Below are 13,909 nucleotides of genomic sequence, written 5' to 3' on the forward strand. Positions count from 1 at the left end.
CTTAACTCGGGCTTTATCCTTCCACCAGTTTGATGAATTTATGTTCTAATAACAGCTTTGCCTAAAGACATCTGATATTTACCTATTAAAAATAGTTATTTTCCAGCTGTTTTTATTAATAAGAAAGTGGAGCTGTCAGTCATAAATGAGCTTCCTAACACACTCCGGCCTCCTTACCCCAGAGAGGTGGGAATCTCATTTGAATGGGTCAGTCTGCATCCCAAGCCCCTGCTGGAAGGTCACCAGTGTGTTTGTCATCCATTCACATTTTACAGAGAAACGGTTTGGCGAGTGAAGCTTTGGTCGTCTTCCCAACCCGAAGTGGTGCCAGACGTCCCCCGGGCAAATGACAGAGCAACCGTCTTTTCTGTCCAACACCTGGCACAATCAGGTCCACTCTCTAATCAAAACCTTTTCTCTCCTTGTAGCTTTCCCCCCCTAAGGCAACCTGACAGATTAAAGGGTAGTTAAGATATTTCCTTCCAAAAACTCTGCATAGTCATCATCAGTTGTTAAATAAAAAGATGCGTTCAATGTAAATGTTAAACCCCTCTTCAGTGCCTTGGGCTTCCCGACAGGGTCGCGGAAGGCGATTTATAAATAAAGCTTTGATTGATTGATTGAAGAACCGGACCATTTCTTTTTTAAAATTATTACCAGATTACAACCCAGAATAAAAGACACTAACTGGTGTGGATCTCTGAATAGCCGTTGTTTGTTTGTTTGTGTTTGTGTTAGACAATAGTTTTTCACAGGTTACCCAGGACATTTTAATATTGTGTGAGATGAATGAATGAATGTTTATTTAAATAGCGCTCTACACATCCCAGAGGGTGACCAAAGCGCTTCACATTTAATATGGAAAAAATAAAATAAAAATTACAATAAAACTATTTAAAAACCACAGTAAAAAGAGCCAGTTTAAAACAATTTAGAACGTGGAAATGGTTGTACTTTAGCTAAAACACAGAGCTCAGCTGACAGAAGCTAGTTTTGACAACCAAGTCAAATATGACCCCCCGAATTTCTGATGTGATGTTTAAAACTCGATGTAAAAAATCCTAAGTCTGACAGTGTGACCTTTTGCATGTTTGGAAAAAAGAAAACACTCGGTTTTTTGTCATTATTGAAGTGTAAGAAGTTTTCTGACAACCAAAGCTTTATGTCATGCATGCAGTGTGGTAAGGAAGTTGTAGCACAATGTCTGGACTTTACTGGCAGATAAACTCGGACATCATCAGCATAACAATGGAAAGACAGATTATGTCTTTTAAGGACATTTCCAAGCGGCAGCATGTATAGGGAGAAAAGTGTAGGCCCTAAAACAGATTCTTGGGGTACGCCAAATGGGAGGCTCGTCCTGGATGAATAGGTGTTACCTACATGACACAGAAACTTCTGCTGGACAAAAAGGATCTGAACCAGGTTAATGCAGTGCTACAAGTTCCTACATTTTCTAAATGAGAGATGAGAATTTATTGATCTATTGTGTCTAATGCTGCCATGAGACCCAGCAGGGCCAGAGCAATAGGAAGACCCATCAACAACATTAGGTTATTATGGACCTTTAGTAAGGCTGCTTCTGTGCTATGTCTAGATCTAAATCTGGATTGAGAAATTTCAAGGATGGAATTCTCTTCCAAAAATGGCTGCAGTGGAACGATTTTCTCCAAAGCCTTTGATAAATACGATGGATGTGAGACTGGTCTATAAATAGAACAGAGGGGTCCAAATAGTGTGTATTTTAAAGCGGTCTGATGACAGCATGTTTGAATGCAGCTGGGACAATTCCCGATCTTAGACAGGCAGTGAGCAGCAAATTTCCAATAACAGTGAACATCTGCTTCATCATTTTGGCAGGAATGACCAGGTCAGTAAAAGAGAGGCTGGTGTAAACTCATTAAATGTAGCATCAGGTAAAGAAAATAAAACTAAACCTACATTAACAGAGAGATTACACATTCTCAATAAAAAAATCCAAGAAGTCACGAACAGGACCCAGCACAAATCCAGGAGCAGCAGAACCAGGATTTCAAACAGAGACAGTGGCTTAAACAAAATCCTAGAGTGAGCATCTGTGGAGATCCCAGAAGAAAGACTGACATGTACATCCTTCATGCTTCCTGATATTTTGTTAGACTGTCACGTAGCATCCTCAGAGATACGTGCAGTTTTTCCTTTTTCCGCTTTCGTTCTGCTTTCCTACACTCCTGTTCTGCATCCCCCTTATGTGTCTCCTTGTGTTCCTCATGTGCCTCCTTGTGTTCCCCAGCCCACTCCAGGTTCTCTCTAGGTTTCCCTCACGTTTCCCTTCAGTCACCCCACTTATCATTAGGTTTCCGTCATGTTTGGATCATATAGTCAGTATCTCCCTTTGGTTCATTTTTGCTTCCTTCCCCAGTTAGGTCTGGTTTCCTCCCCTGCTCCGTTCTGCTCCCCATCTCTGTTATTAGTCTCACCTGTGTCCAATTCCCTTAATCACCCAGCCCCTGTGTACATAACCCTGTCTGCGTCTCACTGTGTTGTCAGTCCATTGTTTGTGTCAGCGTTGTCTCAGTTCCCTCTCATGGTCTCTAGGTTTGCACTTTAGGATTTTTGTATTACGGTTTTTGGGTTCCTGCCCTTTTGGATTTTACTTTTGGACAATTATTCCTAATAAAGGATTTTACGCTTTCACTACTCCTGCCTTGCATCATCCTGGGTCTGCATCTTGGGTCCTAACCTCCTCCTGGCTTACATCGTGACAATGAGTTCATCTCTGAACTAAAATGAGTAAAAATGTAATTTATCTGGGATTTAGAAGATATCGATGCACTGAAATGTTTCAGGTAGCAGCAGTTTTTACCATCTTCGCTCTAAAGGAACAAAGAGCTCTGAAAGTAACTGTAAGCAGTTTCCTGCTCCTCTGTCCCACTGGTTAAAAGTGCAATTACAAACAACCCTGCTGCAGCCTGCTGTAGCTAGTGCTAACAGCGAGCTAACACTAACATGAGCCAGCTAATAATACTAAATAAACCACAAAGTTAAAAGATCCATCCTATTAAATAACAAATAATATAACTTACATGTCCAGTAGCAACAAAGCCAGGTCACCATCAGTCCGTGATTTTGTAGCCTCCTTTAGCTCCCTCAAGCTAGCGTAGGCTGTGCCTATGCTTTCCCTCCACAGAAATTACTCTCGTTCATTTATCTCCAGGCTTCTTGTTCTTCTTGTGCTTTTTATTGACGGTCAGCGAACTAAAAATGCTAACCACTAGCATTGCAGCAAACAAGCAGGTAAAGAGTGCCCCTTTAGGGCACCTACCTGCCCCACAAAACTATCAAGTGCAGTTTTTTGGTCAGCAGAGGGCTGCAGAGTGGTGCTAAATATGAAAATGTTCAAGTTTCTAACCCAACAATAACTGACCTTAACGTTAAAGCTCTAGCCTGCATGGTGGCTGCATGGTGGCGCAGTGGTTAGCACTGTTGCCTCGCAGCACGAAGGTCGCAGGTTCAAAACTCGCCTTTCTGCGTGGAGTTGCGTGTTCTCCCCATGCATGCGTGGGTTTTCTCCGGGTACTCCGGTTTCCCCCACAGATCACAACATGCCCTATAGGTTAAAAAAATAAATAAATTGTAAGTCGTTTTGGGTAAAAGCGTCTGCTAAGCACATAAACATAAACATAAACATAGCCTAAAGTTTCAAAAACTATCTATTGTGACTCTGAAACCATAAATCTGGATGTGTCTTGGAAGCTTCTGTCCTGAGTTTTTAGATTAAACTCGATCTTAAAAATTGCAAACGTTGTCTGGGTTTTAGTATTGCATTATATCGTATCGTCTCCCTGTATTATATATTCTATTGCCAGATTCTTGCCCCTGTTATTTATGATAATCATTTACAAATGTATGCGTTTGTTAGAGTCTCGGGTGTTCGTTGTAAAACATTCAGGAAGTAAGGAAGTAAATTTTATTTATATAGCACTTATCACAGACATAGTCACGATGTGATTCACAAAGATCAAAACAAAATAAAACAAAGTCATAAAATCATAAATAGATTAACATCATAACATCAAAATGCTCTCAAAACATAATCAGATAACGTCAGAAAAATAGTCATAAAATTTTATAAACAGATGAAAGATTAAAAATTTGAGTAAAAAAAATAGAGTATGTTTAATTTATTGCCAGACCCATAACTTATAGGGACTTAAAACAAAGAAATGATTGTACAAAAGGAACTATGACTGACTTTTGATTTAAAAACTGCATTACATCAGTGCAACATCACACCTGTCATGTTTGAGTGATTTATTGTACAGGAAGTAGAGAAAGGAACACTCTGGTATCATCTGGTGTATAATCAGTGATGTGTGGTCAGCCTGTCATTCATTCTCTTACAGTAGAGCACGATTGGCTGTGTGAGCTGTTGTCTTACTGAACCTGAGCTGTGTCATCATCTGTGCGTCCTGGAGAGAGGCAAGGCTAACTGCACCTGTTGTCATCATGTCTCATCTTAGACATAAAATTACTTCCTGTATCAAATACCTAATACACACGCACCATGTTTTACTTTGAATAAGACAAACATTAAGGGAAAGATGTGTTCAGATGCAAAGAACGAGAAAGAATGCGTAGGTGGAGCATTAAAGATGGAAGGTAAATCTTTCAGCTATTAACGTTAGATGAAATGTTGCCTGGGAGCACTTTTGTTTTGAAAATATTGGCCTGTACGCACTGGCATGGTGACATGCTTAATCCGAAAGCCAGAGGTAACACAAAGAGCTTGACATAGCCTCTGATTAGAGCTTTAAAATCAAAGTACTGTGCTCTTAGAGTACCTCCTGCTAGCTTTGCTAAGTAGTGGATAAGTGTTTGGTGAGGTTTGTGTGTCTACTACACGGGAATCCCTCCTCCCCTGAGTCTTACTCCAGCTACCCAGGAGGGTGGTAGACTGCAGAGCCAGAGCTGGCTGATTGACTCAGATACATGTGCTGCATATTTGATGCTGTTCAGCCTGTCAGCGCTGGAGACATGCAGATAGAGACCGAAGCAGACAGAACAACCGTCAGAGACGTAGAGTGAGAGCTGCTCAGGTTTCAGAGGCCGGTTACATCCTCTGTGAATCTGTGTCTCTTTTACAGTGATGTGCTGTTTGGGGTTGTCTGTCTCCCTCACTCACTCCTCTGTAACCCACCCTGGCATCGGTGAATTCTGCTGTGCTCAGCAGCCAGCCTGTTTTGTTCACAGCAGCTGTGAGACTGTACAGCTGACAATCCACAGCCGGTCGCTTTAGTCCCAGCAAGCGGGGAAGGCAGAAGCTATGCACCGTGCACCTCAGTGGTCCTCCTGGGAGGTACCATTTAACGGCAGGCAGGCGCTCGGTTTATTTGCGTTTTGATGATTAGGGTTGATCCAGACTCAGCGATGTGTGATTATGAGGTTTGTTTGGCCAAGTGCCCCTGCTGCTCTGATATTGATTCATCACATTTATGTTTAAAGCAGTTAGATATTTCTTTGTAATTTGTTTTTGTTAAGGAAGCACGAATATTGGTGTCTTGTCGGTATCGGCCGATGTTAGTCATTTTCTAACATCTCAGTATGGGTCAGATAAGTAAGGGAAGAACCGGCGTGCTGACGAGAGGATTTCATCTGCGAACATCTTGCTGGTTCCAGTAAGACGATCTCAAATCACATTTATCTCAACAGAAAGTCAGGAGTTCAGTCTGTGACTTGACCTGCCTGCTGCCCAGTCGTGTCATCTAATGAAAGTTGACTGGTTGCACAGGTAACTCTTCGATTCAAGGTCAACACTCCGTTTGGCATTTCGACTCAGAGGCCTTGTTCAGTCCCATTCGGCAGCAGTGGACAATCAGTCCACTTATGCCAACAGAGGAAAAAGCAGGAGTGGGTTAGGGGTTCCAAGTAAAAGGTCAAGGACACTTTTTTCTCTTTTCACAGAAACATTTATATGCTGAGTTGAAATTTGGATTGCAATTGTTTGCTGGGGGTTCTCAAAGGAAGTACGAACAAGCAGCAGAAAAAAGAGGATTCAATGATAATAATAAAAACACAACAAAGGTTTTGTTTCCGTTGTTCCTGTGGGGCTTGGAGATAAAAACATCTCAGGTAAAACCAAATCTACAAGCATTAGTACTGCAGTACAGCCAGAAGTCAGAAATGGGATAGCATGGGATATATATATATATATATATATATATATATATATATATATATATATATATATACGATGATTTGTAATTAAGACATTTAATGTAGAGAAAATACTTTCCAGTGCTGGTGTAGCAGTGGACATTTTTCTTTTTTAACTGTGGTGATTAATGACCAAAGTTCCTTCCAACATTTCACCAGTGATCCAGTGTGAAAGACAAAACCAATAAATCAAAGAAGAATGAATTGTTCATTAAGTTGACACTATTGTTATTATTTGTATTTTTGCCAGCAGTGTATGTACAGTGCATACATGTGTTTAGTTTGCTGTGCTGATGGACGGGAACAGATGATATTAGATTATGATGTTTGCAGATGACATAATGATCTGCAGTGAGTACTCCTGGCTGGAAAGTACCTAGGGTCTAAGGAATGGAGAGTGTGAAAAAGAGGTAAAGAATCGAGTGCAAGCAGGTTGGAATAGGTGAAGAAAAGTGTCAGGTGTGTGTGATCAAAGGGGTTCGGCAAGAGCGGCCATGTTGTATGGTTTACAGACAGTGGGTGTTTCTCAATCTCAAGGCGCCTTGCCTTGTGAGGCGATGTCTTGCGAGGCCAGGCGCCTTGCTCATGAGGATACTGTCCTTCCTTGGTCAAAGAAAATGGTTAAATGGAACAGACTTGCATCACGTGACCGCGGCTTCCACGGGGGTAACGTAACGTCACGTGACACGGGAGACAACGTCATATTTTATATGTATTAGTTTCAATATAAATATATAACGAGACTTTTACTTTGTGTATATGTTTATTAAATTAAAAACATAACCGAGCTACTACTCGCTAGCCACCGAAGCTGCAACTACTAAGCAACTGACCAACAATAGATCACTTCTTTGGATCCAAAAAAAAAACATTTTAAATGAGTTCACTTACTTTTAAACTTGAAAATTGTCCCCAAAGTAGTTGCCGGCTTATGATCCGCCATCCTTTTGAAAATGCCACAGTGTATTCTGGGTAATTTTTGACCAAGGCTAGTGTATCCTTGCTCAGCTAGCTAAACAGCTAACAAATGGAGATCACACGCATAGGTCGAACATGAAAAATGGAACCGATTGGAACATGTCTTAGCGGCTCCCGACGACATATCTCCTAGGCAACCGGGGCGGGGCCAATACATCAAGGCAAGGTTCCTTGGCATTGAGAAACACCCAGTGTCTATGAAAAGAGACAGGAGGCAGATGTAGAGGTCTCTTTAGTAGTGACGAGGATGGATAGGATCAGGAATGAGTCCATCAGAGGGACAGCACAGGTTAGATGTTTTGGAGATGAAGTCAGAGTGAGACGCTGTGGACATGTCCAGAGGAGAGATGATGACATAGGTAGAAGGATGCTGAAGTTGGAGCCAGCAGACTAAAAGGGAAACCAAAAAGAAGATTTATTGATGCAGCGAAAGAGATCACAGCATTAGTTGGTGATGAGGGTAGAAGATGAAAAAGACAGAACTAAGTAGTTGCAGATGGTCTAAGGAGCTTTGAAAGAAAAGCATCTGGACTTCTTTGAGTTGCTTGAAGATGTTTCAAGCCGGTGTATCAGAGAAACTCAGGAGGGTTTTCTCCAAACACAAAATACCAGCGTACTTCAGGCCCAGCAACACACTCAGACAGAAACTGGTTCACCCGAAAGACAAAACTCCTAAACACAAACTGAACAATGTGGTGTATGCTGTACGGTGCAGCGAGGAATGCCCAGACCTCTACATCGGAGAAACCAAACAGCCACTTCACAAGCGCATGGCACAACATAGAAGAGCCACCTCCACGGGACAGGACTCAGCAGTTCATTTGCATCTAAAGGACAAAGGTCACTCTTTCGAGGATGCCAACGTTCACATTTTGGACAGAGAGGACAGATGGTTTGAAAGAGGAGTAAAGGAAGCCATTTATGTCCACTGTGAGCAACCATCTTTGAACAGAGGCGGTGGTTTACGACACCAACTGTCTGCCATCTATAATCCAGTTTTGAGATCCCTTCCCAGATGCATCAACGCCCATGCATATCCTGGGCCATCTGACCTCAGGAATTCACATGATAGGGTGGGGCCAGGCTTCACAATGAGCTCACCCAAAACTCTGGCTGAATAGGACCCACACCCACCCTCACACCTGGGCTCATGTGTTTATGTAGAAGATCATCAGGGGGTCTTTTGTTCCCTCTTTGGGGGGAAACTCCCACTGGTTTTGAATCTGGGACTCTCCACCATTTGACCTTAGAACTGAAGAAGCCTCTCAGATGAGAGGTGAAACGTCTTCAAGCAACTCAAAGAAGTCCAGACGCTTTTCTTTCAAAGCTCCTTAGACTACAATGACCTGGATGACTGAGAACCTTGACAGACATAGATGCAGATGGTTTTGTCACGTTGTGGGCTGGAGGAGTTGGACCCAATGTGCAGATACTCAGAACGACACGAAGCAGGAGAGGATGTAAAAGAAAACATTCTTTATTAAGAATGATTTAGCCAAAAAACCTAGAACCTAAGAGGGCACAGAGCCAGAAACCTAGAGACCTGAGAGGAGGGGGAGAACAAACAACACTGACAAGGACAGTGGACCAACAACATATTGAGACACAGACAGGGTTTTATACACAGGGGCAGGATGATTGGGAGGTAAGCTGCAGGTGCGTGGGGAGAGAGAAACCTGGTGAAATCAATTTACTAATCAGGGAGAGGAAACTAAGCTGAGGAGGGGAAATAAAACATGACCTATGAATAATAACCAAACCTAAAGACTAGAAGAACAAGACAAATAACTAATGATTTAAAGAGGAAAGGAGAACTAATAAACCGGTGGGGAAGGACCTAGAAGAAAACCTGAACCTATCAAACTACAGGGAAAAATTAGCTAGATAATATAAATACAAGAAAATTAAAGAATAAGTGAACCTGGGAAACCTGGTGGGAGCTGGAGATAAGAAGGGCACAGGAAGCTTAGATACACATGAGGGGGATCCTAGAGGGACACCTGGAGGGGTTGGAGACCTAAAGGGGCACAGAAACCTAAGGGGAGAACCTGGAGTGGGGCTGGGGAACACAAGGAGGCACATGAGGAACACAAGGAGACACATAAGGGGAACCTAGAGGGGGGCTGGAGAATACATGAGGGGGGCGCAGGGCGCAGACCATGACAGGTTTACAGTGGCCATCCTTTAAGGGAAAAGCCCAAAGAGAAGACAACACATACGTCTGTGCTTGTTGTTTACTTTAGTATTGACCTGCCTTGTTTTGTGTTTGCAGGTGAGGATGATGAAGCTGAGCGTAACACTGTTCCCCTCACACCCCTCGCCAGCTTCTTCTCCGATGACGACTCCCTCAAACAGCAAAAGAAGAAGAAGCCCAAAAAGATGAAAGAGGAGAAAAATTCCAAAGTTAAGAAGAGGAAAAAAGAGGTAAGGTGCTGTTCACATTCAGCCAAGTCTTCCACCCCTTTAGACACAACAGTTTGTTGGGAATGTTGGCTCAAGCAGCGCACCTCTTTCTTTGTTTCCCACACTATCACTCTGTTGATGCTTTTAGCGAGTTGATTAAAGGTGTTTTCTCTGCTTTGGTGCTGCTGTGATGGAAATGAGAAGCAGTGGACTGTCCCAGGCCTTTGGGGAGGTTGGCCGCAGTGATGCTCTTATTTCCAGGGGAAGCTGCAGAATCCAAGTGCCCGTTTAGAGTGTGGATTTGTGTCTGTGGTGCTGGTTCTTATGGCAAGAACTTTGGGCCACAGGCACTGTTTCAGCTCACCTTGCAGGAGGAATAAGAGGCCATTTCTCATTACGCGTACTCGTCTGAACTTGCGCTCACATCCTAACCCATACCCTAACCCTAACCCCTCATCAACAATGGCCCAAGTACTGTTCCAACCCTAACATGGCAAGTTCACTCAAAGTTCCCGGATGTGTTGTTGCTCCACCCATTGTATCAAGGATGCATCAATGCATTCTTCTGCACACTTCGGACAGCAAAGTATCCCATAATGCAATGCGTCACAAATCGATATAATCCAAACATCAGAGCAGAAAGCTCATAACTGAAATGTTTTATATCAGAAATACCAAACAATAATGTAAAGTTTCTGTTATTGTAAATAATTACGTGTAACATGGAGGAGCTGGCAAGAAGGAAGTCTGTGCCTCTCTACTAGACTGGTGCCCTCACAACCCTAGCCTGGATAAGTGGAAGAAAATGGGTGGATGCAAGGATGGATGGAGAAATGGTTAGATGGAGGAAGGGATGGATCATAGATGGATGGATGGATGGAGAAATGGCTGGATGGATAATTGGAGGGAGGAAAGGATAGATCATGGATGGATGGATTGATGGATGGATAGATGGAGAAATGGATGGATGAATAATAGATGGATGAATGGATAGATGGAGGAAGGATGGATGGATAGTAGATGAATGACTGGATGGATGATAGATGGAGGAAGGATGGTTGGATGGATAGATGGAGGAAGGAATGGAAGAATGGATGGATCATAGATGGAAGGATGGATGAATGGATGGATGGATGGATGGATGAATGGATAGATGGAGAAATGGATGGATGGATAATAGATGGCTGGATAGATGGATGGATGGATGGATGAATGGATGGATGGATAGATGGGGAAATGGATGGATAGATGGATAATAGATGGATGGATGAATTGATAGATGGAGGAAGGATGGATGGATAGTAGATGAATGGCTGGATGGATGATAGATGGAGGAATGGATGGTTGGATGGATAGATGGAGGAAGGAATGGAAGAATGGATGGATCATAGATGGATGGATGGATGGATGGATGAATGGATAGATGGAGAACTGGCTGGATGGATAATAGATAGATAGATGGATGGAGGGACGGATGAAAGGACGGATGAATGGATAGATGGAGAAATGGATGGATGGATAATAGATAGATGGATGATAGATGGAGGAATGGATAAATGGATGGTTGGATGGATAGATGGAGGAGGGAATGGAGGGATGGATAGATCATATATGGATGGATGGAGGATTTTTAACATGTAATCTACAGTAATCAAGAGAACCATTGCAAATGTCTTATAATAACAGAGGGATGTAAAGACCCGGAACTCAATGACAGCGAACAATAGAAGCATCTTAATGTAGGAAACAACTGAAAGTTTGACCCTGCAGACAGATTCAGCAGGAATCCTGATATGTCTTTCATACGTTTAAAAAAACAAATAGAGAACCAAAGTAACTGATGCAAGACTGCCATAAAGTACTAAAACCTAAATGTACCCTAATATAATCATGCCTACTGAATAAACAGAGACGTAACTTTGTTCCATAATGTAACTCAAGCTTTCAAAGCGTTTTCACCATCCTGCAGCCGTGTTTAAATATCAGGAGTTTTAAGGTGGAGTTTCTAACCAGGTCACTATGTCTGTCTCTGCTCTGGCTCTGAACCCAAACAGTCTTATTCCCAACAGTCAGTTGGTGAAAGGCAGGACCCCCCCCCCCCCCCCAATACATTTGTATCTGCACGGTCACCAATGAAGCACAGATCCAAAAACACACGCACAGTTCCGTTTAGAATTAGCCTGACACTCGTGTTTTTGGATTGATTAAAGGCGTGGTGCCGGGAGTAAACCCACACACAGAAAGGCCACAGCTGAGGTCGGAACTGGAGAACGTCTTTCTGTGAGGTCAGATTCCTAAACACAACTGTGGTGATTAATGGTGAACAAGATCCATGAGGTTCATGAGAGCTGGAATCAAGTCATCACTGGATCGGATCGGATCTTATGTGACCGTCTCATGGAGTCATTTTTTGATCCGGTTTAATCTTCCGAGCATTGAGACTCGTAATCAAAGGAATTGTTTGTTGCTCCGATGTTTCCCCTCATGCCTTGGCAGTGGCTGTAATGGTGCCAGGATGTTCCCTACTGGTCAGGCTGCCACCTAACCCTGTGGCAAACACTGGGCTCTGTTGGCTCTCACTGACATAATAGGGGGGCGGGGGGACTCCCTCTGATTCTCCCTCAAACACAGACTCTGTTTTCCCTTTTTTCCTTGTCTCCCACATGCATCACCTCGGTTTGCCTTTGTTGTTACGCTCTTGTCTCTTTCGTCCCCTGCCCTACCTCCTGCTGCTGCTGTAATTCACTTCCAATTTCTCCCCGGAGGTCGCTGTCAGACAGGGTCCAAAAGTCAATTGGAGTCAGAGACAGTCAGCGGTGCATCCCGGTCCGAGGTCAAAGCTGCTAGCTGGAGGAACAATAGCAACACCATGTATGATCTCACTCTCCCATCTGCCTTTGGTAAAAAGCTGTAAGGGAACTTAAATGCTCTACAGGCTTAAGAAGCAGCATCTTGTCCGTTTAGGAAGCTGGGAGAAAGATGCTGCAGAGATAACTCGACTTTCCACTCTGGGAATGTGAGTCAACAGAGATCCGTGTCAGGATCAGGATTTCTAAAAGTACCATGACGGGTTTTCTGTGCCTTCTGCTTCCCTCATTGAGCTATGCTATATTTAATTGAATATCATCCTCATTCATTTGATATTTTCTGCTGAATCAATTTCCTTGGGGGAGAAACATTATGGGGAAGCCTTTAATTTGATTACCTTTTCAGTTCTTATCTGATTCTCCTCTCAGTGAAAGAGGCAGCCCCTTTGCTGCTGTGCAGAAGAATGGTTTTATCTCCAGTCTGGCTTTAATGTTGAACTCTGGGCCACAGGTTCAGCTTGTCCTTGTGGTTGCTCTCACAAATCTTCTTCTTTGCTTTTTCCTCCTCCACCTCCATCTCCATCCCATCCCCCACCCGCAATCTTCAATTTACTCTCCCTTTCTCTTGTGCTTATTCTTCTTATGCATAAATGAGATTTGTCTAGACGGGCGCTGGAGCACCGGCTTCACAACCACAGGCCTCTGCATAACAAGCTCGTTATGCAAACGTGTCTGATTGGATGGCGCCGTTCCATTGGCTGCCACTGTGATAGAGTGTGTGTGTGTGTGTGTGTGTGTGTGTGTGTGTGTGTGTGTGTGTGTGTGTGTGTGTGTGTGTGTGTGTGTGTGTGTGTGTGTGTGCATGTGTGTGTGTGTGTGTGTGTGTGTGTGTGAAGGGGTGGCGTGGATAGGCATGATAGGAAAAACAGAGAGTGAATGAGAAGAAAGAGAAAGGTAGAAGTTAAGAGATGGGCAGAAAATAAAGAGCTGATGAAGGGAGGGGGTGGCTTTGAGATTTGAAGGGGAGAAAAGATGAAGAAATAAGGAGGGGGGGGGGGGTAAAAACTAGAAAGAGTGAGAGAGAGCCAGACACTGCTCCGATTTGGTCACCATGGAAACACAGCCAGGCTGCTGGTAGGGTTGGCGGGCGCTGCAGCAACGTGAGCCTCACCACTGCGCTTCAGAGCGAAACGCCTTCAAGTCTCTCTATGGAGCCACGCAGGCCTGCAGAGCAACAGGCAGCAGGCTGAGCACAAAGCCCCCGTGCACGCCTTTCACCCGTGCATCAGATACATACTTGTTTAAAAAACAAGTTCAAATTCAGGCATTGATCGATCTAAGCACCAATTTAAAGGCGTTTGAATGAAATATTCAAACTATCATTAAGACTAACATCTGCAACATCATTTTCCAGTTTTCACACACCTGGAAGAGCACAGCAGCAGCCCCTTTGAGCAACCCTCAGTGCATTTGTTCACATGCAGCACTCCTGATCACACAAACAACACCTGTTAACTGTTAAACCC

General features: G+C 43.4%; 1 protein-coding gene across 3 annotated transcripts in view; it reads left to right on the forward strand.

Annotated features, from left to right (window-relative positions):
- The window catches only part of chd5 (chromodomain helicase DNA binding protein 5), a 54,151-nt gene that overhangs the window by 3,220 nt on the left and 37,022 nt on the right, over window positions 1-13,909 (forward strand). For all 3 annotated transcript variants that reach the window (XM_015958411.3, XM_015958413.3, XM_015958414.3), the window contains exon 2: window positions 9,446-9,597. In XM_015958411.3, the coding sequence (XP_015813897.3) occupies window positions 9,446-9,597 (152 nt within the window). The remainder of the gene's footprint in view (window positions 1-9,445; window positions 9,598-13,909) is intronic.

Source organism: Nothobranchius furzeri, chromosome 3, assembly GCF_043380555.1.
Source record: "Nothobranchius furzeri strain GRZ-AD chromosome 3, NfurGRZ-RIMD1, whole genome shotgun sequence".
Taxonomy (NCBI): Eukaryota; Metazoa; Chordata; class Actinopteri; order Cyprinodontiformes; family Nothobranchiidae; genus Nothobranchius; species Nothobranchius furzeri.